Source organism: Pseudophryne corroboree, chromosome 8 (genome assembly GCF_028390025.1).
Source record: "Pseudophryne corroboree isolate aPseCor3 chromosome 8, aPseCor3.hap2, whole genome shotgun sequence".
NCBI classification, from domain to species: domain Eukaryota; kingdom Metazoa; phylum Chordata; class Amphibia; order Anura; family Myobatrachidae; genus Pseudophryne; species Pseudophryne corroboree.
The window spans coordinates 439,404,278-439,430,075 of NC_086451.1; the positions used below are offsets into that span (position 1 = coordinate 439,404,278).

The following is a 25,798-nucleotide window of genomic DNA, read 5'->3' on the forward strand; positions in this document are numbered from 1 at the left end:
ATGGATCTTTAAGTGCGGCCGTCTCAGGAGAGGGTAACGCCACTTGTTTAGATAAGCGTGTTAGCGCCTTGTCCACCCTAGGAGGTGTTTCCCAGCGCTCCCTAACCTCTGGCGGGAAAGGGTATAATGCCAATAATTTCTTTGAAATTATCAGCTTTTTATCAGGGGCAACCCACGCTTCATTACACACGTCATTTAGTTCTTCTGATTCAGGAAAAACTATAGGTAGTTTTTTCATACCCCACATAATACCCTGTTTAGTGGTACCTGTAGTATCAGCTAAATGTAACGCCTCCTTCATTGCCAAAATCATATAACGTGTGGCCCTACTGGAAAATACGGTTGATTCGTCACCGTCACCACTGGAGTCATCGCCTGTGTCTGGGTCTGTGTCGACCGACTGAGGCAAAGGGCGTTTCACAGCCCCTGACGGTGTTTGAGTCGCCTGGACAGGCACTAATTGATTGTCCGGCCGTCTCATGTCGTCAAACGACTGCTTTAGCGTGTTGACACTATCCCGTAGTTCCATAAATAAAGGCATCCATTCTGGTGTCGACTCCCTAGGGGGTGACATCCTCATATTTGGCAATTGCTCCGCCTCCACACCAATATCGTCCTCATACATGTCGACACACACGTACCGACACACAGCAGACACACAGGGAATGCTCCTAACGAAGACAGGACCCACTAGCCCTTTGGGGAGACAGAGGGAGAGTTTGCCAGCACACACCAAAAGCGCTATATATATATCAGGGATAGCCTTATAATAAGTGCTCCCTTATAGCTGCTTTGTTTATCAAAATATCGCCATAAATGTGCCCCCCCCTCTCTGTTTTACCCTGTTTCTGTAGTGCAGTGCAGGGGAGAGACTTGGGAGCCGTCCTGACCAGCGGAGCTGTGAGAGGAAATGGCGCCGTGTGCTGAGGAGATAGGCCCCGCCCCTTTTCCGGCGGGCTCGTCTCCCGCTATTTAGAAAAATTAGGCAGGGGTTAAATATCTCCATATAGCCTCTAGGGCTATATGTGAGGTATTTTTAGCCTTTATAGGTACTCATTTGCCTCCCAGGGCGCCCCCCTCCCAGCGCCCTGCACCCTCAGTGACTGCCGTGTGAAGTGTGCTGAGAGGAAAATGGCGCACAGCTGCAGTGCTGTGCGCTACCTTTAGAAGACTGCAGGAGTCTTCAGCCGCCGATTCTGGACCTCTTCTGATTTCAGCATCTGCAAGGGGGCCGGCGGCGTGGCTCCGGTGACCATCCAGGCTGTACCTGTGATCGTCCCTCTGGAGCTTGATGTCCAGTAGCCAAGAAACCAATCCATCCTGCACGCAGGTGAGTTGACTCCTTCTCCCCTCAGTCCCTCGCTGCAGTGATCCTGTTGCCAGCAGGAATCACTGTAAAATAAAAAACCTAGCTAAACTTTCTCTAAGCAGCTCTTTAGGAGAGCCACCTAGATTGCACCCTTCTCGGCCGGGCACAAAAATCTAACAGGAGTCTGGAGGAGGGTCATAGGGGGAGGAGCCAGTGCACACCACCTGATCGGAAAAAGCTTTACTTTTTGTGCCCTGTCTCCTGCGGAGCCGCTATTCCCCATGGTCCTTTCAGGAACCCCAGCATCCACTAGGACGATAGAGAAATATACAACTACTATTTCTACACCTTCACCTTTCTGTAGGGGTTACGGGGGCATAGATATATATACATCTCCCCCCTCAAAAAAAAAACAAAAGTAGAGACGAAATGGCAGGTGTTTAGCTCCATGACTTAAACAGGCGAGCTGGATTTTGTACTGCCAACATCCTGCCTCCTGCTGTCAGCCCTGAGAATTACACAATAGCACACATCACTACAGAAAGCCTTCAAATCTTCTATGTACCTCTTCAGAAGATTCTCTTTTTGTCTTCATAAACTACCATGACAAAGACACCAGTTTAGAGCACATTACCCGTTCATTCTATATAATTTTATTTAACCACAATTGTCTGTTGTATGAACACACTTTAACGGGACTAAAATCAAAAACAGGGTTGAGAAATTGTACACAGAAAAAGACGCTGCTCCTTGACTGGTTGGATCATCTGAGTCTCTGGGGTCACCGTGTGCACGGGAGGTCTCAGCGCATGGTCTTCACGGGACTTTTGAAGTTGCTGGCTGCCTGGAGCTGAAGCTGGTAGGCCATTGGGTGGATCTTGAAGCCATATAACCTAGAAAAAAAGGACGGGAACAGCAAAATAAAACTTTGTTTTCTTTCCCACAACTGAGGATGAGAAGGAAAAAGCCACCAACATCTGATGCTGAGAGAATGCAATTAAACACTACAGCTGCCTATAATTTTCCTTGGCATAAATCTACAAGAAGGATAAGTTCCCCAAAAAGTAGCACGGAACTCACTGCCCAGTCTATATATTACACAAGACTGCAGTTACTGGTGAACGCCCTACATTGCATAACTCATGGTGTAGGGGAATTTGTTTCATCATGGGGGGTTGTGCGTTTTATCAGCACATTTTGATATATTACAGATGCAGAATGCCGAACGGCTTCTTTGCACCAAAATAATATATTCATAAGCTGTACAGTCTCCCAGGTGTACAAACTACCACTTCACAGGACAACCGGCTCTACCCAGCAACGACTACAGAAACCAGGCACCCAGTCCAGCATGGTTCCCACACTGCTCCATCTGCTGGAAATGATGGGGATACACAATTGATGAATCTTGCAGGGTTGCACTAAACTACAGATTCTCAAATGTAGACCGATAGAGTGGCATTTTGGACAGATTTAGTCATTTACCTTTCCAGGATTACCGTAGGAAAGACTTTAGTTTAAAACTTTATTAAACATAACAGCGGACATTTGTGTCAGCGGAGGACCAGGCTACTGTACGAGATATAACAATCCTCTCAAACAGCATTAAGGGGGCAAATCAAACAGCTGCAGGACCAAACGGAGTGTTTTAGCTCCTGGGCTGAGTGTCCGGGGCCATTCAATAATTTTCCCACAGTAAGTCATCTCTCATGGGTTAAGTGCATAGAACTGGGACATTACTACCTGCTGTACCATCGCAACTAGCCCCAGAAGCACTACTTAACGTGGATCTCTGCTTGCACCTCAGGAGGGTGTAGCAGAAATCCAGGTTAAGTGCACCTTCGGGGACTAGTTGCGGCCTAAACGTGGCCAGTAACTGAATGGCTCTGGGCACTTAACCCAGCAACAAAAACCACACATCGAATTGAATCGCCCCTTTAGATTGTTAAGCAAAAGGAGCTTGCACAAAAAAGGTGGCCACAGTTCCCAATAGATCCTATGGGACAGCTGTAACGCAAGATTGCTGCACTATTTGCTATACATATTAAATTAAATGAAACAAATGAGTGAAAGGGTAATTTCTTTTTTGAACAAACCGTGCAGCCTGTAGGATCAGGAACTAGTTCAAACATCTCATGAACACCTAACAACCAACGCTAAAAAAAAAAAAACACAAAAAAAACCACCCACATCTTCTTGCACGCTTTTGTACCCACCGTGTGGTTGGGTCATCCAGAACATGATCACTCATGTACAACAGTGAGGTACAAACACAAAAGGAGTGGTCCAACAGCACTGTTTGTATAGAGTTCAAGCATTCAATCAATAAATGATTTGATGCGATTCCTGCTTGTCGAATGTACCTTACTCACCGATGTACAGTGAGATTTCCACTTATAAAGGTATCTTTTTCCTAGGGAACAGACATCATAGGGTCATATGAAAATTCAGTCACCAATATTGCAAGCCCTATGTTCATATAAAGGTTTCTTTGTAAATGCGCCAAGCTTCTCCACATATATCCAGGGATTGCTCCTCACGATAATTATGACCGGACCATTAGAGCTCCATAAAAAGCGTTTTATTATAAAAAAAATATAAAATACATAAGAAAAAACAGGGGTTGCACCACTTCACTCCACAAGGACTCCAAACATTAGCCAACAGCCAAATCAGTCCCGGGAAAAAGTTGAAAAATGGGTAAGTTGGAAAAAAATAAGAATTTACTTACCGATAATTCTATTTCTCATAGTCCGTAGTGGATGCTGGGGACTCCGAAAGGACCATGGGGAATAGCGGCTCCGCAGGAGACTGGGCACAAAGTAAAAGCTTTAGGACTAGCTGGTGTGCACTGGCTCCTCCCCCTATGACCCTCCTCCAAGCCTCAGTTAGGATACTGTGCCCGGACGAGCGTACACAATAAGGAAGGATTTTGAATCCCGGGTAAGACTCATACCAGCCACACCGTACAACTTGTGATCTGAACCCAGTTAACAGCATGATAACAGAGGAGCCTCTGAAAAGATGGCTCACAACAATAATAACCCGATTTTTGTAACAATAACTATGTACAAGTATTGCAGACAATCCGCACTTGGGATGGGCGCCCAGCATCCACTACGGACTATGAGAAATAGAATTATCGGTAAGTAAATTCTTATTTTCTCTAACGTCCTAGTGGATGCTGGGGACTCCGAAAGGACCATGGGGATTATACCAAAGCTCCCAAACGGGCGGGAGAGTGCGGATGACTCTGCAGCACCGAATGAGAGAACTCCAGGTCCTCCTCAGCCAGGGTATCAAATTTGTAGAATTTAGCAAACGTGTTTGCCCCTGACCAAGTAGCTGCTCGGCAAAGTTGTAAAGCCGAGACCCCTCGGGCAGCCGCCCAAGATGAGCCCACTTTCCGTGTGGAATGGGCTTTTACAGATTTTGGCTGTGGCAGGCCTGCCACAGAATGTGCAAGCTGAATTGTACTACAAATCCAACGAGCAATCGTCTGCTTAGAAGCAGGAGCACCCAGCTTGTTGGGTGCATACAGGATAAACAGCGAATCAGATTTCCTGACTCCAGCCGTCCTGGAAACATATATTTTCAGGGCCCTGACTACGTCCAGCAACTTGGAATCCTCCAAGTCCCTAGTAGCCGCAGGCACCACAATAGGCTGGTTTAAGTGAAATGCTGAAACCACCTTAGGGAGAAATTGAGGACAAGTCCTCAATTCTGCCCTGTCCGTATGAAAAATTAGGTAAGGGCTTTTATAGGATAAAGCCGCCAATTCTGAGACACGCCTGGCTGAAGCCAGGGCTAACAGCATTACCACTTTCCATGTGAGATATTTTAAGTCCACAGTGGTGAGTGGTTCAAACCAATGTGATTTTAGGAATCCCAAAACTACATTGAGATCCCAAGGTGCCACTGGAGGCACAAAAGGAGGCTGTATATGCAGTACTCCCTTGATAAACGTCTGAACTTCAGGAACAGAAGCCAGTTCTTTTTGGAAGAATATTGACAGGGCCGAAATTTGAACCTTAATGGACCCTAATTTGAGGCCCATAGACAGTCCTGTTTGCAGGAAATGTAGGAAACGACCCAGTTGAAATTCCTCTGTAGGGGCCTTCCTGGCCTCGAACCACGCAACATATTTACGCCAAATACGGTGATAATGTTGTATGGTTACATCCTTCCTGGCTTTGATCAGGGTAGGGATGACTTCATCCGGAATGCCTTTTTCCTTCAGGATCCGGCGTTCAACCGCCATGCCGTCAAACGCAGCCGCGGTAAGTCTTGGAACAGACATGGTCCCTGCTGGAGCAGGTCCTTTCTTACAGGTAGAGGCCACGGGTCTTCCGTGAGCATCTCTTGAATTTCCGGGTACCAAGTCCTTCTTGGCCAATCCGGAGCCACGAGTATAGTCATTACTCCTCTCCTTCTTATGATTCTCAGTACTTTTGGTATGAGAGGAAGAGGAGTGAACACATACACTGACTGGTACACCCACGGTGTTACCAGAGCGTCCACAGCTATTGCCTGAGGGTCCCTTGACCTGGCGCAATATCTGTCCAGTTTTTTGTTGAGGCGGGACGCCATCATGTCCACCTTTGGTTTTTCCCAACGGTTTACAATCATGTGGAAGACTTCTGGGTGAAGTCCCCACTCCCCCGGGTGAAGATCGTGTCTGCTGAGGAAGTCTGCTTCCCAGTTGTCCACTCCCGGAATGAACACTGCTGACAGTGCTATCACATGATTCTCCGCCCAGCGAAGAATCCTTGCCACTTCCATCATTGCCCTCCTGCTTCTTGTGCCGCCCTGTCTGTTTACGTGGGCGACTGCCGTGATGTTGTCCGACTGGATCAACACCGGCTGACCCTGAAGCAGAGGTCTTGCCTGACTTAGGGCATTGTAAATGGCCCTTAGTTCCAGGATATTTATGTGAAGTGACGTTTCCATGCTTGACCACAAGCCCTGGAAATTTCTTCCCTGTGTGACTGCTCCCCAGCCTCTCAGTCTGGCATCCGTGGTCACCAGGACCCAATCCTGGATGCCGAATCTGCGGCCCTCTAGGAGATGAGCACTCTGTAACCACCACAGGAGAGACACCCTTGTCCTTGGAGACAGGGTTATCCGCTGATGCATTTGAAGATGCGATCCGGACCATTTGTCCAGCAGATCCCACTGAAAAGTTCTTGCGTGGAATCTGCCGAATGGAATCGCTTCGTAAGAAGCCACCATCTTTCCCAGGACCCTTGTGCATTGATGTACTGACACTTGGCCTGGTCTTAGGAGGTTCCTGACTAGGTCGGATAACTCCTTGGCTTTCTCCTCCGGGAGAAACACCTTTTTCTGTACTGTGTCCAGAATCATCCCTAGGAACAGCAGACGTGTCGTCGGAATCAGCTGCGATTTTGGAATATTTAGAATCCATCCGTGCTGTCGTAGTACTACTTGAGATAGTGCTACTCCGACCTCTAACTGTTCCCTGGACCTTGCCCTTATCAGGAGATCGTCCAAGTAAGGGATAATTAAGACGCCTTTTCTTCGAAGAAGAATCATCATTTCGGCCATTACCTTGGTAAAGACCCGGGGTGCCGTGGACAATCCAAACGGCAGCGTCTGAAACTGATAGTGACAGTTCTGTACCACAAACCTGAGGTACCCTTGGTGAGAAGGGCAAATTGGGACATGGAGGTAAGCATCCTTGATGTCCAGAGACACCATATAGTCCCCTTCTTCCAGGTTCGCTATCACTGCTCTGAGTGACTCCATCTTGAACTTGAACCTTTTTATGTAAGTGTTCAAGGATTTCAGATTTAAAATGGGTCTCACCGAGCCGTCCGGCTTCGGTACCACAAACAGCGTGGAATAATACCCCTTTCCCTGTTGTAGGAGGGGTACCTGGATTATCACCTGCTGGGAATACAGCTTGTGAATGGCTTCCAATACCGCCTCCCTGTCGGGGGGAGACGTTGGTAAAGCAGACTTCAGGAACCGGCGAGGGGGAGACGTCTCGAATTCCAATTTGTACCCCTGAGATACTACCTGCAGGATCCAGGGGTCCACTTGCGAGTGAGCCCACTGCGCGCTGAAATTCTTGAGACGGGCCCCCACCGTGCCTGAGTCCGCTTGTAAGGCCCCAGCGTCATGCTGAGGACTTGGCAGAAGCGGGGGAGGGCTTCTGTTCGTGGGAAGAGGCTGTTTGCTGCAGTCTTTTTCCCCTTCCTCTGCCCCGGGGCAGATATGAGTGGCCTTTTGCCCGCTTGCCCTTATGGGGACGAAAGGACTGAGCCTGAAAAGACAGTATCTTTTTCTGCTGCGAGGTGACTTGGGGTAAAAAGGTGGATTTTCCAGCCGTTGACGTGGCCACCAGGTCCGATAGACCGCCCCCAAATAACTCCTCCCCTTTATACGGCAATACTTCCATATGCCGTTTGGAATCCGCATCCCCTGACCACTGTCGCGTCCATAATCCTCTTCTGGCAGAAATGGACATCGCACTTACTCTTGATGCCAGAGTGCAAATATCCCTCTGTGCATCTCGCATATATAGAAATGCATCCTTTAAATGCTCTATAGTCAATAATATATTGTCCCTGTCCAGGGTATCAATATTTTCAGTCAGGGAATCCGACCAAGCCACCCCAGCACTGCACATCCAGGCTGAGGCGATTGCTGGTCGCAGTATAATACCAGTATGTGTGTATATACTTTTAAGGATATTTTCCAGCTTCCTATCAGCTGGTTCCTTGAGGGCGGCCGTATCAGGAGACGGTAACGCCACTTGTTTTGATAAGCGTGTGAGCGCCTTATCTACGCTAGGGGGTGTTTCCCAACGCGCCCTAACCTCTGGCGGGAAAGGGTATAATGCCAATAATTTTTTAGAAATTAGCAGTTTTTTATCGGGGGAAACCCACGCTTCATCACACACCTCATTTAATTCATCTGATTCAGGAAAAACTACGGGTAGTTTTTTCACACCCCACATAATACCCTTTTTTGTGGTACTTGTAGTATCAGAAATGTTCAAAACCTCCTTCATTGCCGTGATCATGTAACGTGTGGCCCTACTGGAAAATACGTTTGTTTCCTCACCGTCGACACTGGAGTCAGTGTCCGTGTCAGTGTCTGTATTGACCTGAGGTAACGGGCGTTTTATAGCCCCTGACGGTGTTTGAGACGCCTGTACAGGTATTAACTGATTTGCCGGCTGTCTCATGTCGTCAACAGTCTTTTGTAAAGTGCCGACACTATCACGTAATTCTTTCCATAAGACCATCCAGTCAGGTGTCGACTCCCTAGGGGGTGACATCACTAACACAGGCAATTGCTCCGCCTCCACACCATTTTCCTCCTCATACATGTCGACACAGCGTACCGACACACAGCACACACACAGGGAATGCTCTGATAGAGGACAGGACCCCACTAGCCCTTTGGGGAGACAGAGGGAGAGTTTGCCAGCACACACCAGAGCGCTATATATATATATATATATATATATATATACACACATATACACACATACAGGGATAACCTTATATAAGTGTTTTTCCCTAATATAGCTGCTGTATATATTAATATGCCAATTTAGTGCCCCCCCCCTCTCTTGTTTTACCTTGTTTCTGTAGTGCAGGACTGCAGGGGAGAGTCAGGGAGCCTTCCTCCAACGGAGCTGTGAGGAAAAAATGGCGCTTGTGTGCTGAGGAGATAGGCTCCGCCCCTTTTTCGGCAGCCTTTCTCCCGCTTTTTTGTGGAAAACTGGCAGGGGTTAAATACATCCATATAGCCCAGGAGCTATATGTGATGTATTTTTAGCCATTTAAGGTATTTTCATTGCGTCCCAGGGCGCCCCCCCCCAGCGCCCTGCACCCTCAGTGACCGGAGTGTGAAGTGTGCTGAGAGCAATGGCGCACAGCTGCGGTGCTGTGCGCTACCTTATTGAAGACAGGACGTCTTCTGCCGCCGATTTTCCGGACCTCTTCACTCTTCTGGCTCTGTAAGGGGGCCGGCGGCGCGGCTCCGGGACCCATCCATGGCTGGGCCTGTGATCGTCCCTCTGGAGCTAATGTCCAGTAGCCTAAGAAGCCCAATCCACTCTGCACGCAGGTGAGTTCGCTTCTTCTCCCCTTAGTCCCTCGATGCAGTGAGCCTGTTGCCAGCAGGTCTCACTGAAAATAAAAAAACCTATTTAAACTTTTACTCTAAGCAGCTCAGGAGAGCCACCTAGATTGCACCCTTCTCGTTCTGGCACAAAATCTTAACTGAGGCTTGGAGGAGGGTCATAGGGGGAGGAGCCAGTGCACACCAGCTAGTCCTAAAGCTTTTACTTTGTGCCCAGTCTCCTGCGGAGCCGCTATTCCCCATGGTCCTTTCGGAGTCCCCAGCATCCACTAGGACGTTAGAGAAAAGATCTTACGCCTTATGTACGCGATAGTGGTGATCCCTGTACCTCCAAACACCAAGGCGTTTCGGAAAGGTTTCCTTCCTCAGTGAGGTGTCGATTTTTTCCCCCGCTCACCTCTACAGGTTATGAAGCAAAATGACTGATGTTGGTGGTAACAATGTGCCATTCCAGAATGTATGTTCCGGCCATCACACAGAATGGAATCACCCCCTGGGACTTGTAAAAGAGATATGGAGATAGGGGTATGTATACCCCCTGACCAGGATAGAGGCGACTGAGACATTAGACGCTAGCAGCAAGTGTTTAGGCCCATCAGCTACCCAAAACCTGGAATTGGCCCAGCCCAACTGCCACACAATAGAGGTGGACTAACCATTTGTTTAAAACCAGATTAGGTGTTCTCCATTCCCTGCCCACCGCCTTCATATACCACCCCTCTTCCCGTTGAGATACTAAGCACCCCTTACCTGGGGACAAACTGATTGGCGGGTCTCTTGGGCCGATACTCTGGGTGCACCATGAAGAGCATATGGGGGAATCCAGTGCCAAAATATGCTCCATCTGTGTGATGGTGACGGGAGGATTTGGGGGTGTAAACATCCATACACTTGGGACAGTAAAGCTTTACCATAGCTTCCCCGGGGATATCAGAGAGACCTGCGAGATGGACAGAGGAAGGGGTCAGCGCAACATGGTAGGAAATAAAATAGTCTGGGAAGAAAGCAGAACACAGTACACGGTGGGGGAGGGAGGGAGATAGGCGGAGGCAAATTAGGGGACGGGAGGTTCTTACCAATGGGTAGCATTGGCTGGTTCTCACAATAGACACGGGGACAATAGCCAAAATCGCCCTGCTGATATTTCTCCAGCTGCAAAACAAGACACAATGTATGTTTCTATGCAACTCCACGGGAAGTATACAGGACCTTACAGGGGGAAAACATGCACATTAGGTGTATAAAAATAAGAATTTACTTACCGATAATTCTATTTCTCGTAGTCCGTAGTGGATGCTGGGAACTCCGTAAGGACCATGGGGAATAGCGGCTCCGCAGGAGTCTGGGCACAAAAGTAAAGCTTTAGGACTACCTGGTGTGCACTGGCTCCTCCCCCTATGACCCTCCTCCAAGCCTCAGTTAGGATACTGTGCCCGGACGAGCGTACACAATAAGGAAGGATTTTGAATCCCGGGTAAGACTCATACCAGCCACACCAATCACACCGTACAACTTGTGATCTGAACCCAGTTAACAGCATGATAACAGAGGAGCCTCTGGAAAGATGGCTCACAACAACAATAACCCGATTTAGTTAACAATAACTATGTACAAGTATTGCAGACAATCCGCACTTGGGATGGGCACCCAGCATCCACTACGGACTACGAGAATAGAATTATCGGTAAGTAAATTCTTATTTTCTCTGACGTCCTAGTGGATGCTGGGAACTCCGTAAGGACCATGGGGATTATACCAAAGCTCCCAAACGGGCGGGAGAGTGCGGATGACTCTGCAGCACCGAATGAGAGAACTCAAGGTCCTCCTCAGCCAGGGTGTCAAACTTGTAGAATTTAGCAAACGTGTTTGCCCCTGACCAAGTAGCTGCTCGGCAAAGTTGTAAAGCCGAGACCCCTCGGGCAGCCGCCCAAGATGAGCCCACCTTCCTTGTGGAATGGGCTTTTACAGATTTTGGCTGTGGCAGGCCTGCCACAGAATGTGCAAGCTGAATTGTACTACAAATCCAACGAGCAACGGTCTGCTTAGAAGCAGGAGCACCCAGCTTGTTGGGTGCATACAGGATAAACAGGGAGTCAGATTTTCTGACTCCAGCCATCCTGGAAACATATTTTCAGGGCCCTGACAACGTCCAGCAACTTGGAGTCCTCCAAGTCCCTAGTAGCCGCAGGCACCACAATAGGCTGGTTCAGGTGAAACGCTGACACCACCTTAGGGAGAAACTGAGGACGAGTCCTCAATTCCGCCCTGTCCGAATGGAAAATCAGATAAGGGATTTTACAGGATAAAGCCGCCAATTCTGACACGCGCCTGGCCGAAGCCAGGGCCAACAGCATGACCACTTTCCATGTGAGATATTTTAAATCCACAGATTTAAGTGGTTCAAACCAATGTGATTTGAGGAATCCCAAAACTACATTGAGATCCCAAGGTGCCACTGGAGGCACAAAAGGAGGCTGTATATGCAGCACCCCCTTGACAAACGTCTGAACTTCAGGAACTGAAGCCAGTTCTTTCTGGAAGAAAATCGACAGGGCCGAAATTTGAACCTTAATGGACCCCAATTTCAGGCCCATAGACACTCCTGTTTGCAGGAAATGCAGGAATCGCCCCGGTTGAAATTCCTCCGTTGGGGCCTTCCTGGCCTCGCACCACGCAACATATTTTCGCCAAATGCGGTGATAATGTTTTGCGGTCACATCCTTCCTGGCCTTGATCAGGGTAGGGATGACTTCCTCCGAAATGCCTTTTTCCTTCAGGATCCGGCGTTCAACACTCTCCCGGGTGGAGGTCGTGCCTGCTGAGGAAGTCTGCTTCCCAGTTGTCCACTCCCGGAATGAACACTGCTGACAGTGCTATCACATGATTTTCCGCCCAGCGAAGAATCCTTGCAGCTTCTGCCATTGCCCTCCTGCTTCTTGTGCCGCCCTGTCTGTTTACGTGGGCGACTGCCGTGATGTTGTCCGACTGGATCAGCACCGGCTGACCCTGAAGCAGAGGTCTTGCTTGGCTTAGAGCATTGTAAATGGCCCTTAACTCCAGGATATTTATGTGAAGTGATGTCTCCAGGCTTGACCACAAGCCCTGGAAATTTCTTCCCTGTGTGACTGCTCCCCAGCCTCGCAGGCTGGCATCTATGGTCACCAGGACCCAGTCCTGAATGCCGAATCTGCGGCCCTCTAGAAGATGAGCACTCTGCAACCACCACAGGAGAGACACCCTTGTCTTTGGTGACAGGGTTATCCGCTGATGCATCTGAAGATGCGATCCGGACCATTTGTCCAGCAGGTCCCACTGGAAAGTTCTTGCGTGGAATCTGCCGAATGGGATTGCTTCGTAGGAAGCCACCATTTTTCCCAGGACCCTTGTGCATTGATGCACTGACACTTGGCCTGGTTTTAGGAGGTTTCTGACTAGCTCGGATAACTCCCTGGCTTTCTCCTCCGGGAGAAACACCTTTTTCTGGACTGTGTCCAGGATCATCCCTAGGAATAGAAGACGTGTCGTCGGGATCAGCTGCGATTTTGGAATATTGAGAATCCAACCGTGCTGCCGCAACACTACTTGAGATAGTGCTACCCCGACTACCAACTGTTCCCTGGATCTTGCCCTTATCAGGAGATCGTCCAAGTAAGGGATAATTAAAACTCCCTTCCTTCGAAGGAGTATCATCATTTCGGCCATTACTTTGGTAAAGACCCGGGGTGCCGTGGACAATCCAAACGGCAGCGTCTGAAACTGATAGTGACAGTTCTGTACCACAAACCTGAGGTACCCTTGGTGAGAAGGGTAAATTGGGACATGGAGGTAAGCATCCTTGATGTCCAGAGACACCATATAATCCCCTTCTTCCAGGTTTGCAATCACCGCTCTGAGTGACTCCATCTTGAATCTGAACCTCAGTATGTAAGTGTTCAAGGATTTCAGATTTAAAATAGGTCTCACCGAGCCGTCCGGCTTCGGTACCACAAAAAGCGTGGAATAATACCCCTTTCCCTGTTGCAGGAGGGGTACCTTGATTATCACCTGCTGGGAATACAGCTTGTGAATGGCTTCCAATACCGCCTCCCTGTCGGAGGGAGACATCGGTAAAGCAGACTTTAGGAAATGGCGAGGGGGAAACGTCTCGAATTCCAATTTGTACCCCTGAGATACCACCTGAAGGATCCAGGGGTCCACCTGTGAGTGAGCTCACTGTGCGCTGAAATTCTTGAGACGGGCCCCCACCGTGCCTGAGTCCGCTTGTAAAGCCCCAGCGTCATGCTGAGGACTTGGCAGAAGCGGGAGAGGGCTTCTGTTCCTGGGAACTGGCTGTTTGCTGCAGCCTTTTTCCTCTCCCTCTGCCATGGGGCAGAAATGAGGAGCCTTTTGCCCGCTTTCCCTTCTGGGGCCGAAAGGACTGCGCCTGATAATACGGCGTCTTCTTATGTTGAGAGGCTACCTGGGGTAAAAATGTGGATTTCCCAGCAGTTGCCGTGGCCACTAGGTCTGATAGACCTACCCCAAATAACTCCTCCCCTTTATAAGGCAATACTTCCATATGCCTTTTGGAATCCGCATCACCTGACCACTGCCGCGTCCATAACCCTCTTCTGGCAGAGATGGACAGCGCACTTACTCTTGATGCCAGTCGGCAAATATCCCTCTGTGCATCACGCATATATAAAAATGCATCTTTTAAATGCTCTATAGTCAGTTTTTTTATCGGGGGAAACCCACGCTTCATCACACACTTCATTTAATTCCTCAGATGCAGGAAAAACTACAGGCAGTTTTTTCTCACCAAACATAATACCCTTTTTAGTGGTACTTGTATTATCAGAAATATGTAAAACATTTTTCATTGCCTCAATCATGTAACGTGTGGCCCTACTGGAAGTCACATTCGTCTCTTCATCGTCGACACTGGAGTCAGTATCCGTGTCGGCGTCTGTATCTGCCATCTGAGGTAACGGGCGTTTTAGAGCCCCTGATGGCCTTTGAGACGCCTGGACAGGCACAAGCTGAGTAGCCGGCTGTCTCATGTCATCAACCGTCTTTTGTAAAGAGCTGACACTGTCACGTAATTCCTTCCATAAACCCATCCACTCAGGTGTCGACTCCCTAGGGGGTGACATCTCTAATACAGGCAATTGCTCCGCCTCCACATCATTTTCCTCCTCATACATGTCGACACAATCGTACCGACACACTGCACACACACACAGGGAATGCTCTGATAGAGGACAGGACCCCACTAGCCCTTTGGGGAGACAGAGGGAGAGTATGCCAGCACACACCAGAGCGCTATATATATACTGGGATAACCCTATAAAGAGTGTTTTTCCCTTATAGCTGCTGTTTTTATGATTACTGCGCCAAATTAGTGCCCCCCCCTCTTGTTTTACCCTTTTCTGTAGTGCAGGACTGCAGGGGAGAGTCAGGGAGACGTCCTTCCAGCGGAGCTGTGAGGGAAAATGGCGCCAGTGTGCTGAGGAGATAGGCTCCGCCCCCTTCTCGGCTGACTTTTCTCCCGCGTTTTGCTGTATTCTGGCAGGGGTTAAAATACATCCATATAGCCCTGGGGGTTATATGTGGTGTATTTTCGCCAGCCAAGGTGTTTTTATTGCTGCTCAGGGCGCCCCCCCCCTAGCGCCCTGCACTCTCAGTGACCGGAGTGTGAAGTGTGCCTGAGGAGCAATGGCGCACAGCTGCAGTGCTGTGCGCTACCTTGTTGAAGACGGATGTCTTCTGCCGCCGATTTTCCGGACCTCTTCTTGCTTCTGGCTCTGTAAGGGGGCCGGCGGCGCGGCTCTGGGACCGGACTCCGAGGCTGGGCCTGTGTTCGGTCCCTCTGGAGCTAATGGTGTCCAGTAGCCTAAGAAGCCCAAGCTGGCTGCAAGCAGGCAGGTTCGCTTCTTCTCCCCTTAGTCCCTCGATGCAGTGAGCCTGTTGCCAGCAGGTCTCACTGAAAATAAGAAACCTAAAACTAACTTTTTCTAAGAAGCTCAGGAGAGCCCCCTAGATTGCACCCTGCTCGGTCGGGCACAAAAATCTAACTGAGGCTTGGAGGAGGGTCATAGGGGGAGGAGCCAGTGCACACCAGGTAGTCCTAAAGCTTTACTTTTGTGCCCAGACTCCTGCGGAGCCGCTATTCCCCATGGTCCTTACGGAGTTCCCAGCATCCACTAGGACGTCAGAGAAAAGAAAGTAATCACCCTTGAGATTACAATACAATTAGTCATTAAGTGACAGAATGAGCATCCAGTTTTGGCTGCACCCAGGGATTAAATTAACAGAACAGCTGGTGTACAACAAGCAACTACCTAGAGACAAAGGCAGGAGGTGCAGGAGCAATGAATGAGGTCTTGTGACTGCTGACGTGTAGATCCAGAACTCACCTCCCTGGTTACCCTCCTGTGATAGTCTGCAGTAATAGCAGCCTCAGGAAGTGACAGCACACACCGTATACACATACGTCATGGTAACGGGATACAAGATTTGGGATAAGAGGACACAGCAGGTATTTGGACAGAGCGGTTACACATTTACATATATTCCATTCTGTAATACCGCACTGAGCAATTACACATTCTCTCATCAGGAATAACATTGAAACCACCTGCCTAATATTGGTTAGGTCCCATTCGTGCCACCGAATCAGCTCTGACCCGCCGTGAAACGGACTCCACAAGATCTCTAAAGGTGTCCCGTCATATCTGGCACCAAGACGTTAGCTGCAGAACCTTTAAGGCTCGAGCTGGGGCTTCCATGGTTCAAGACCTATACGTCCAACTATCACAATTGGGCCCTTGTAAAAGTCTCTCCGATCCTTACACTTACCCAATTTTCCTGCTTCCAACACATCAACTACAACTAAGTGTTCACTTACCACCTAATATATCCCACCTCATGTAAGCTGCCGTTATAACGAGATTTATATAACCCTTCTCTCCAGGAGGACTCGAGGTGAATTACAGACTTGTGAACATAATACAGATGTTTAGATTTGCAGGAAATGCAGAAACCGATGAACGTAAAACAGGGTGATGCAGCCATTTTGGATAATAAATTCCAAGGATTATTTATCCCACCCAGGAAGGTACCAAGCGAGTGGCCATCTTGGGCGCACCGCATAGGTTACTCCGGGTGGAATAGGCAATGCCTGGATGAGACGACACATAACGGGGGACCTACAGAATACTAAAGTGAGATACAGGATCCATAAAAAAAAAAGTCATCAGATCCATGCATTGTTCATCACACCCATAAGCGTACTAGGATAGGCAGCCATGTTGGGCGCACTGCCTGGGTTACAATGTGTGGGATAAGCAATACATGGAAGACATACAGGTAAATGAAGTGTTTACTATGATACGCACTGCATAAATAATTCCACACGTTGTTCATCCAGCCACGGCAGCCACGTAGGGCGCACTACATAGGTTATAGTTGGCAGGATGTGCAATTAGCAGAAGCACAACATAAAAGTGGGGACTGACTGGAGTAAAAAAATATTCATAACACAGGGAAGGGACCATGTTGTGGTATGGAAAGCAGCCAGTGTATTGTAGGAAGAATGACCTCGTGACAGAACAACAAAGGTGACATATTTAGAAATAGGGGAGGACACACGACAAAAATAGTAACACCACAATGTTATGCAATGATGGGCAGAAGGACCGGGGAAGTCACATTAGGGCGGAGTAGCAGCATTCCTGAGATCCAGTGCTTGGGAAATGGTTTCATTTGAGGTTACAGATTAGGCCCAAATCCAAATCAAGATCAAACTCCTGTCCTGATGTCAATCATGGGTATGGGACTCAGGGTCAACCGGGTCTAGGTCGACACCCATTAGGACAACACCTATTGTTCGACAGTGGCTAGGTCGACACTAGAAATAGGTCGACATGGCCATTAGGTCGACATGAAAAAGGTTGATATGAGTTTTTCATGTTTTTTCTGGTGTTTTCTTCGTAAAGTAACCGGGAACCCCAATTAGTGCACCGTGTCCCCTCGCATGGCTCGCGTTCGGGCAAGGTGCCTCAGTCCGCTACCGCTGAGCTCGGCACAGATTACCGTTCCCAATCGTAGTCCATGTGGATCATAAAGTATGAAAAGGTTCAAAAAGATAAAACAAGAAAAAAAGAAAAAGAAAAAAAACAAAAAACACTCATATCGACCTTGTTCACGTCAACCTATTTCTGGTGTCGACCCAGAGTCCGGATACCACCACTCAATTCCCGGTCAGTGGTTTTAATGTTATGGCTAATGAGTGTTTACAGATACTGGCCCAATCCCCTGTACTGCGGGCACACACACAAAGAAACTCAACTCCTCTGTTCTTATAACCCCCCCCCCCCCCCTTCCCTAATGCACATCATCATCTATTGAGCCATTCCACTGTCACGTACAGGACATTTGTACAAGTTTTAATATATACATTTTTGTTAAAACTTAACACGAGGAATTTATTTTTGAAAAAAAGATGGATGTAATATCCAAGTGCGTAACTTGGCTTATTTTAGTCTAGGTAGAAAAGAAAGACAAAAATAGTGCCACTGTTATACCCAACACAATACCACAAAATTTTGCCGTCACGTACGGGACAAGCTAAGGCCAACACTGGTTCGTAAAGGAAACGGACTTCTACTTGACAAATTTAGAGGCTGTGCTACTTTTTTTAAAAATTTTTTAGGAAAATCTGAGATAAACCTATAATTTAACGTGTCAAAATATGCCAAAAAAACAAAGTATACACAGCAACAGATTTTTTTTTTTAGTGTCACTTTTGGGACATTTTTACTCATTTTCAAAAAAATGGTCCCAATTACTTTTTCCTTGAAAAAGTCATTAGTTGACGAAACGCGTTGGCCACTGGCTCACATCCACTGACTTCTCACTGCCGTTTCCCGGCTTGCTGTCCTACCACATACAAGTGCCCTGCCTGGAAGTTGAGTCTAAAGCTGGGTACACACTGGCCGAAATATCACGAGCCCCATCAGCAGGTGTGTTCCCCCCAACCTGTCCGAACAGCATCGTTCACCGACGTATCACGTCTGCTGTGCAGCACAGCCGACGGTGGATATATCTTCAGATATATCAGCGCATCTGGCCGTCTACACTTGCTGCTGCAGGGGCCCACGTCACAGCTGGGCGGGTAAATTCAAATGACCGCCCAGCTGGGTGTCCTGACAGACACGTCGAGCGTGATTTGTGTGTATACTAACCTGGATTGGCCGCTCAGTGGACACGACGGCAGATACTGAGCTTAAGGCTGTGTGCACCCTGTAAACAGCATCCTACAGGACACGGACAGAAGCGCATGAAGATCTGCAGTACATCAGCGAATAATCACTGCACAGGACCTGATACTGTAGATCAGGACAGTTCCCGCACCCAAGCACAGGAGGGATGTCATTGACAACTTTCTCCACAAGAGTCAAGTGGGGTACACACTAGAGCGATGTCGGCATGATATGCCATTTTGTAATGACATATCGCCTATATCGCTCTGTGTGTATGGGGGATTGCACGTTCCCACAGTCTCTAGCGACAGACGCTTGGCTGGATGTGCTAGCACGTCCAACCGAGCGTCGTCGCTAGCGTCCTGTAGTATGCTAATGAAGGATGGAAAATGTTTGTTCTGACAATCATTAACAGAACTGGTCCACCTTGCTCTAGTGTGTGCCCAGCATTACATGCTAGGTGTGTTCATTTATGTCGAGCTGCCGCCGTCATTCTTTGTATTGGAAGTTCCAATCTGTCATAGAATATCAGCGTTCTCATTCTGTGCTGTGAATAGATTGGTTGCATCACAGGAGATTTATAGTTTCATCTCTATTATGACAGCCTACATCATGGCAAAAGCGATATTGCTGCAACACAATTAAATGTAACAGAGCATGTAGGTAACTGGGATTGTCCACTTTCGGAGGCCTAAAATATTACCATTCAACCACATATTACCAACAGGCTCCTCTGTGTATTCTGGCGCCCTGTGGTACCCACCAGGTGAATAATCCCTGATAAGACTGCACATGGCACAGGTATAGTAGTAGAGCGGTGTCATCTCTCTGAGCAATGTCAGACAACAAAAGGCTGCCCATATAAAGACATGGCTAGAAAGTAGAGGGGGTAAGGGGCTACACCAAAACGTTAGGAGGACAAGAGGGTGGTTACTATCTATACCTGTGGTTCCCAAACTTTTTTGAATCATGGCACCCTACAGTATCAGAATTTTATTCACGGCACTCCTAGGCCAAAAAGTTCTTAGCGAGAAATTTTGAAATTATTAAATCAAAAATTGTTGATGTTATCTTTAGGTTCCATTATGTGGTGCGGAACAAGATTTGCTTCTGTTTGTCCACATATTGTATGACCGACAGCCACCAGCACTGGTTTTGCCTATTACATTGACCAGAAATTATTTTGATTGGTCCTGGACTACCAATCCAAGGCACCCCTGCAAGTGTTCTGAGGCACCCCAGGGTCCCAAGGCACACAGTTTTGGAACCACTGATCTATACACTTGCTGCACAAATTTTACTCATTTACAGTCTTTAATCATGCCATATGTCTCTGCCATAGTGGAGCTTATGCCCAATTTCCCTACCACAGGTGCACGTACAGGGGCCAGCTAGCTAAACCACAGTACATCGCGCCGCATGATTGGTGTAATGGTTAGCATTCTACCTCCCAGCTCTGAGGTCTGGGGTTCAATCACCACCAAGTCCTTGCCCGTGGGGAGTTTGTACATTCTCCCCTTGGTTGCACAGGTTTCCATAATTAAAGGAAAAAAAAAAAAAAAAAAAAAGTTATTAACCAAGAATTAAATTATCCACACAACTCTTATTAACACTCACGAGCTGTTTACTCATCTTTGTACTTTAACAATAACATCCACAACTGGACACCATAAAAAACAAACATTCACTAACTTCATACAACTATATCTACTTCTCTCTCTTACTGCTATTAGCTGGTGACATTTCACCTAATCCAGGCCCCAAACACCTGGCCCACTCACATTCACCTGATTCACAGCAATATAGAGATACAGCTAACCTCAAACATCACGTCTCCCATCACCCTCCAAATCACTAAAATGTGGCTTATGGAATGCATGCTCTGTTTGTAACAAACTAACATCTGTTCATGACCTCTTCATATCTAACAACTTCAACCTGCTGGCTATTACAGAAACATGGCTCACACAACCAGACATGGCCTCCCCTGCGGCACTGTCACACGGTGGTCTCCACATCACCCCTCCTTGTCCTTGAAGTAGGAATGATCTGGTCACTGAAGTCTAAAGGCCATTAGTCACTACTTATTGTTCTAGATCTTTCTGCTGCTTTTGACACGGTTGACCACTCTTCTCATACAAACACTACAATCCTTAGGTCTTCAGGACACAGCACTCTCTTGGTTCCTTATCCTACCTAATCGCTCTTTCAGTGTCCGTTTCTCTGAATCCACCTCCTCTTCACTAACTCTTTCAGTTGGAGTACCTCATCTCTTGGGAAACAAATCAGTTCTTTTGGATTTCAGTATCATCTGTACGCAGATGATACTCAAATCTACCTATCCTCCCCTGATTTGTCTCTAGCTGTATTGGGTCGTGTCACTGAATGCCTCTCTGCCATTTCATCTTGGATGTCATCTCGCCACCTCAAACTTAGTATTTCTAAAACAGAGTTAAATATATTTCCACCGGCCAATAGCAGTTACAAACCTGATTTCTCCATCACTGTTGAGAACTCTACAATCTACCCTACACCACAAGCTCGCTGCCTAGGTGTCACACTTGACTCAGAACTGTCCTTTGCTCCACACATTCAATCTGTCTCAAAATAATGTTGCATGCATCTAAGAAACATATCCAAAATACGACCATATCTTACACAAGACACTGCTAAAACCCGAATCCATGCTCTCATTATCTCCCGCATTGATTATTGCAATAGACTTCTTACTGGTCTTACTAAGAAGAGACTCTCACCATTACAATCCATTCTGAATGCAGCTGCGAGGCGAATATTCCTCGCTAGACGTTCATCTGCAGACCCACTTTGTCAGTCCCTCCATTGGCTACCGGTATACTACTGTATTCAATATTAAAAGAGGATTTTGGTACTTACCGATAAATCCATTTCTCTGAATCCTCTAGGGGACACTGGAGTTCCTCTTAGACATTAGGGGGTGTGAAGCTTGCAACCGGAGGTGTGGCACAATCTAAAAATTAGCATCGTCTGCACAGCCGGTTCCTCCCCCTTCAGTTTGGAAAATTTGACCGAGAGAATAGGACATGGAACTATAGCACCTGGCGAGGAACCGAACCGTACCGCGAATCAAACAGCATCCAAGAACCTCTTAACAGAAAAACTAACGCTGTTTGTACGTACTGTTAGAACAAGAACTTTGAACACAGCAGGTTGACAGCACCGAGGCGGGCGTCCAGTGTCCCCTAGAGGATTCAGAGAAATGGATTTATCGGTAAGTACCAAAATCCTCTTTTCTCTTTCATCCACTAGGGGACACTGGAACAGTCTTACACAGTAGGGGACGTCCCAAAGTTATCCACCAGGGAGGGAGTGCTGTCGGTGGCCTGCAAAACTAAGCGTCTGAAGTTAGAGTCTCCGGACGCAAAGGTATCAAACTTGTAAAGTTTCGCGAACGTGTGGGCTGAGGACCACGTCGCAGCTCTGCAAAGCCGAGTAGTGGAAGCACCTCCGTCAGCCGCCCATGAGGCACCCACTGATCCGGTGGTATGATCACCCGTCTGAACTGGAACCTGTTTGCCACAGGAATAAAAGCTTGTCGAATGGCAAATCAAACCCATCTAGACGAAGACTGTTTAGACGCTGGCCAACCCTTCTTTGGTTCATCATAAAGAACAAACAAATGGTCCAACGTTCTGAAGGACGACGTAACTTGTACGTATACCCGAAAGCTCGGACAACATCCAAGGACACGTTCCCATCAGCGAAACCCTGGAAAGATGGGACCACAATTGGCCGGTTTACGTGAAACTCCGAAACAACCTTAGGAAGGAAATCAGCTCTTATACGGAGTTCTGCCCTATCCTAATGGAAAATTGGAAAGGGACTCTTACACGATAAGGTTCCCAATTTAAAAACCCTCCTGGCCGAAGCCAAGGCAACAATAACGTGACCTTCCTAGAGAGATAGTTCAAGTCTGTACTTGCTAATGGCTCAAAAGTTGGTGATCTCTAAAATTCCAACACCAAATTTAAGTCCCACGGCGCAGTGGGAGGACGGAAAGGAGGTTGTATCCTCAGAACCCCCTGTAAAAAGGTTTGTTGTAAGGATGCTAATCGCTGTCGAAATAGGATGGAGAGAGACGAAACTGGAACCTTCAAAGAACCCAGTCTTAGTCTTCCATCTATACCAGTTTGAAGAAATGGTAGAAGTTTGGGTAAGTGGAAGTTCTTCAAATTCCACCCACGTTCCTGACACCAGTCCATGTACTTCTTCCAAATTCTGTAGTAGTGCAAGGATGTAACCAGTTTCCTAGCAGTAATCATCGTAGGAATAGCCATTCTTGGTATCCCTCTGTTACTTAAGATCCGTGTTTCAATAACCACGCCGTTAAGCGTAGCCTGTCCAGTTCTGTGTAGGGACAGTTCCCGAGATAACAGGTCCTCTCTCTGAGGTAATCTCCAAGGATCTTCCACTAGTAACCCCCCGCAAATCTGAGTACCAAATTCTGCGGAGCCAATGAGGTGCAAATAGAATTGCTTGTTTCATGGAAAAACGGAAACCCTTCTGTAACACCAAGGGAGTGTGCTGCTGGATCTCTTGTCCTGGACACACATCTGGGCCGCTGATGGTTGTTCCGTGACGCCATTAGGTCCACTTGAGATAGACCCCAACTCCTCACCACCATGTCGAAAATCTGTAGCTATAGGCACCACCTTTTCCGGATGTCTGTTCTGGCGACTGAGATAAGCTGCTTCCCAGTTCTCCACTCCTGGAATGAACACTGCCGAGAGGAGGATGTGTCGCTTTTCTGACCACAAGATCTTTGTGTCTTCCTTTAAAGCCATCCTGCTCTCTGTTCCTCCTTGATGGCTTATGTAAGCCGTCGTCGTGACATTTATCTTGAAGTGTTGACCCATGACCAGGTCCTCGGCTAAGAGAAACGCATTGTAACCGCTTTCAGTTTGAGAATGTTTATGGGTAGACTGCTCTCCTGTCACGCCCACGTTCCAAACCTGCAATAACTGACTGTATGTACTCCATCCTGAATCTGCAAACCGTTAGGAATTTGTTCCTCTAGGACGGTACCCCAACCTCCGAGACTGGCGTCCGTTGTCAGGACCCTCCAAGCCCAAACGTTGAATCTCTTGCCTGCTGCTTGCGCAACGACCACCAATTCAAGGAGTTTCGTATGCGTGGTGGATTTCATCTGGAATGGTCGGGAATGAAGTCTGCCGTACTGGAGAGCTTCGAATGACGCCACCATCTTCCCGAGAAGTTGCACAGGTGTAGAGAAACTGTCTCTGTCCTTAGTACCTGAGCCACGAACCTCTGTAGGTCCTGGATCTTGTTCTCTGGTAGGAATACTCTCAATCGTACAGTGTCCAATATGAGACCGAGGAATTGAAACAGTTGAGTTGGCATGAGGGTGGATTTCTGGAAGTTCACAATCCACCCATGTTGAATGAGAAATCGAAGAGATGTTCCTGAGATGAGGCCTTGATCAGTAGATCGTCTAGATAAGGGATGATCGTGACCCCTGTCTGTCTCAATCCTGTCACCACTATTGCTATGATCTTTGTAAAGATTCTTGGGGCTGATGAGATACTGAATGCCAGAGCCCTGAATTGGGAGTGATCCTTCACCCATGCACATCTTAAGTAAGCTTGGTGAAGTGTACAAATCGGTATATGAAGGTTTCCTTTTTTTTTACCAAAAGATCTGAAGAAAATCCCGTTCCTCCTTGAGGATCCAGGACTGGTGACATAACCCTTTGTACGCAGGACTCTTTGAATCTGCCGCCTGTAATGCTCCTGCTCGCAACGGGCACCTAAGCCTTCGCGCTGTAAATAAACTGTGTTTGAAACTCTATCCTGTAACTCTGGGAAATATCATGTTGACCCAGACTTCTGGTGAGGCTTTGGCCCAGGCATCCCGAAAACCTTCCAACTCTGCGTCCACCAAGGGGGACCCCAGTTGAGCAGAGAGACCGTAATGTCACGGGTTTGTCCGCAGGTTTGCCCTGCCTTCCAGTGACGACTGTGAACGACCTCTACCTCTCGAGTAAGTAGGTAGAAAGGTAGATTTCACTGCACTTGTCCGTGAAATCCACTTATCTAATTCAGGACCAAATAAGATCTAACCCCCAAATGGAATAGCCTCTACTACTGGAATCGTAGTCCACTCTCCATTCTTTGAGCCATAAAATTCTTCTAGCCAAAATGGCCAAAGCCGAGATGCAGGTCGCTATTTTACAAGCGTCCTTTGTCTCCTCACCACCATTGCTGCTACCAAATTGATTTGAATGCATTGTCCATCTTGCGACATGACCTATCCTTTAATGCGGTCACGCTAGGCAGAGGTGACAGTGTTTTCTCCATAAAGGCGGCACCTCCCCCTCAGCCATTACCCTCTTTGATAAAGGATAAGTAACTTCAAACATCCTTGGCACTTGAAAGCGTTTATCAGGTTGCTTCCAAGTTTTCGCCAGCTGAGTCTGGAGTTTGAGGAATATGGAACACTACTGGCAGCGACTTGAGGGATCCGAATAAATCGAAAACTCTCTGGTTCCTCAGCTCCTTACTTCTTGAAGCTTAGGATCTCCATAACCACTTCTAAAAGGGAATCTAAACTCCTGATCTAAGGCAGGCTCAATTATCTTGCCTTTTCATGTATAAGACCCTCTTCCTCCTTTGTGTAAGATGGGGAGGGTTCTCTTAACCGCCTTGCTTAAAGTTTGCGCAGGCGGGATTAATTTAAATCAGAAATTCCTCCATGGTCTTTGAGAATCCCTCAGCCCCTCTGACTGCTGTTTGCGGGATTTTGACATTTCTTTTGAAATATGTCAGAGCTTGCTCCCATGACCTTAGCGGAACCTTGCTACAGTGTTGAGCGTCCTGACCCAACAGGAAACGCATACCCGGGAGTCGCCCAAACTAGCGCTCATCTTATTACAGTTTGTGCAAACCTATTAAGTTTTAGACTCTACTTGGTAAGTGCCTTTAACATTTGAAGCTGCACCCCATAGAGCGCTCCTCAGTGCTTTCCCCCTTTATAATAGGAATAGAAAGACTGTAACGGGCGATTGATATGAAAGGTACACTGGATTCACCTAGCTGGACTTTTCTTTATATACTACACAAAAAAAAAA

The 25,798-nt window shown here is 47.6% G+C and overlaps 1 protein-coding gene across 2 annotated transcripts in view; it reads right to left on the reverse strand.

Moving 5' to 3' along the window:
* Nucleotides 1–1,946: 1,946 nt before the first annotated feature.
* CSNK2B (casein kinase 2 beta) overlaps nt 1,947–25,798 on the reverse strand; it is a 39,859-nt gene continuing 16,007 nt past the window's right edge. For both annotated transcript variants that reach the window (XM_063938080.1, XM_063938079.1), the window contains exons 5-7: nt 10,504–10,579; nt 10,178–10,367; nt 1,947–2,202 (exon numbers count right to left, since the gene is read on the reverse strand). In XM_063938080.1, coding sequence (XP_063794150.1) covers nt 2,112–2,202; nt 10,178–10,367; nt 10,504–10,579 — 357 coding nt within the window. In that variant the 3' untranslated portion in view covers nt 1,947–2,111. The remainder of the gene's footprint in view (nt 2,203–10,177; nt 10,368–10,503; nt 10,580–25,798) is intronic.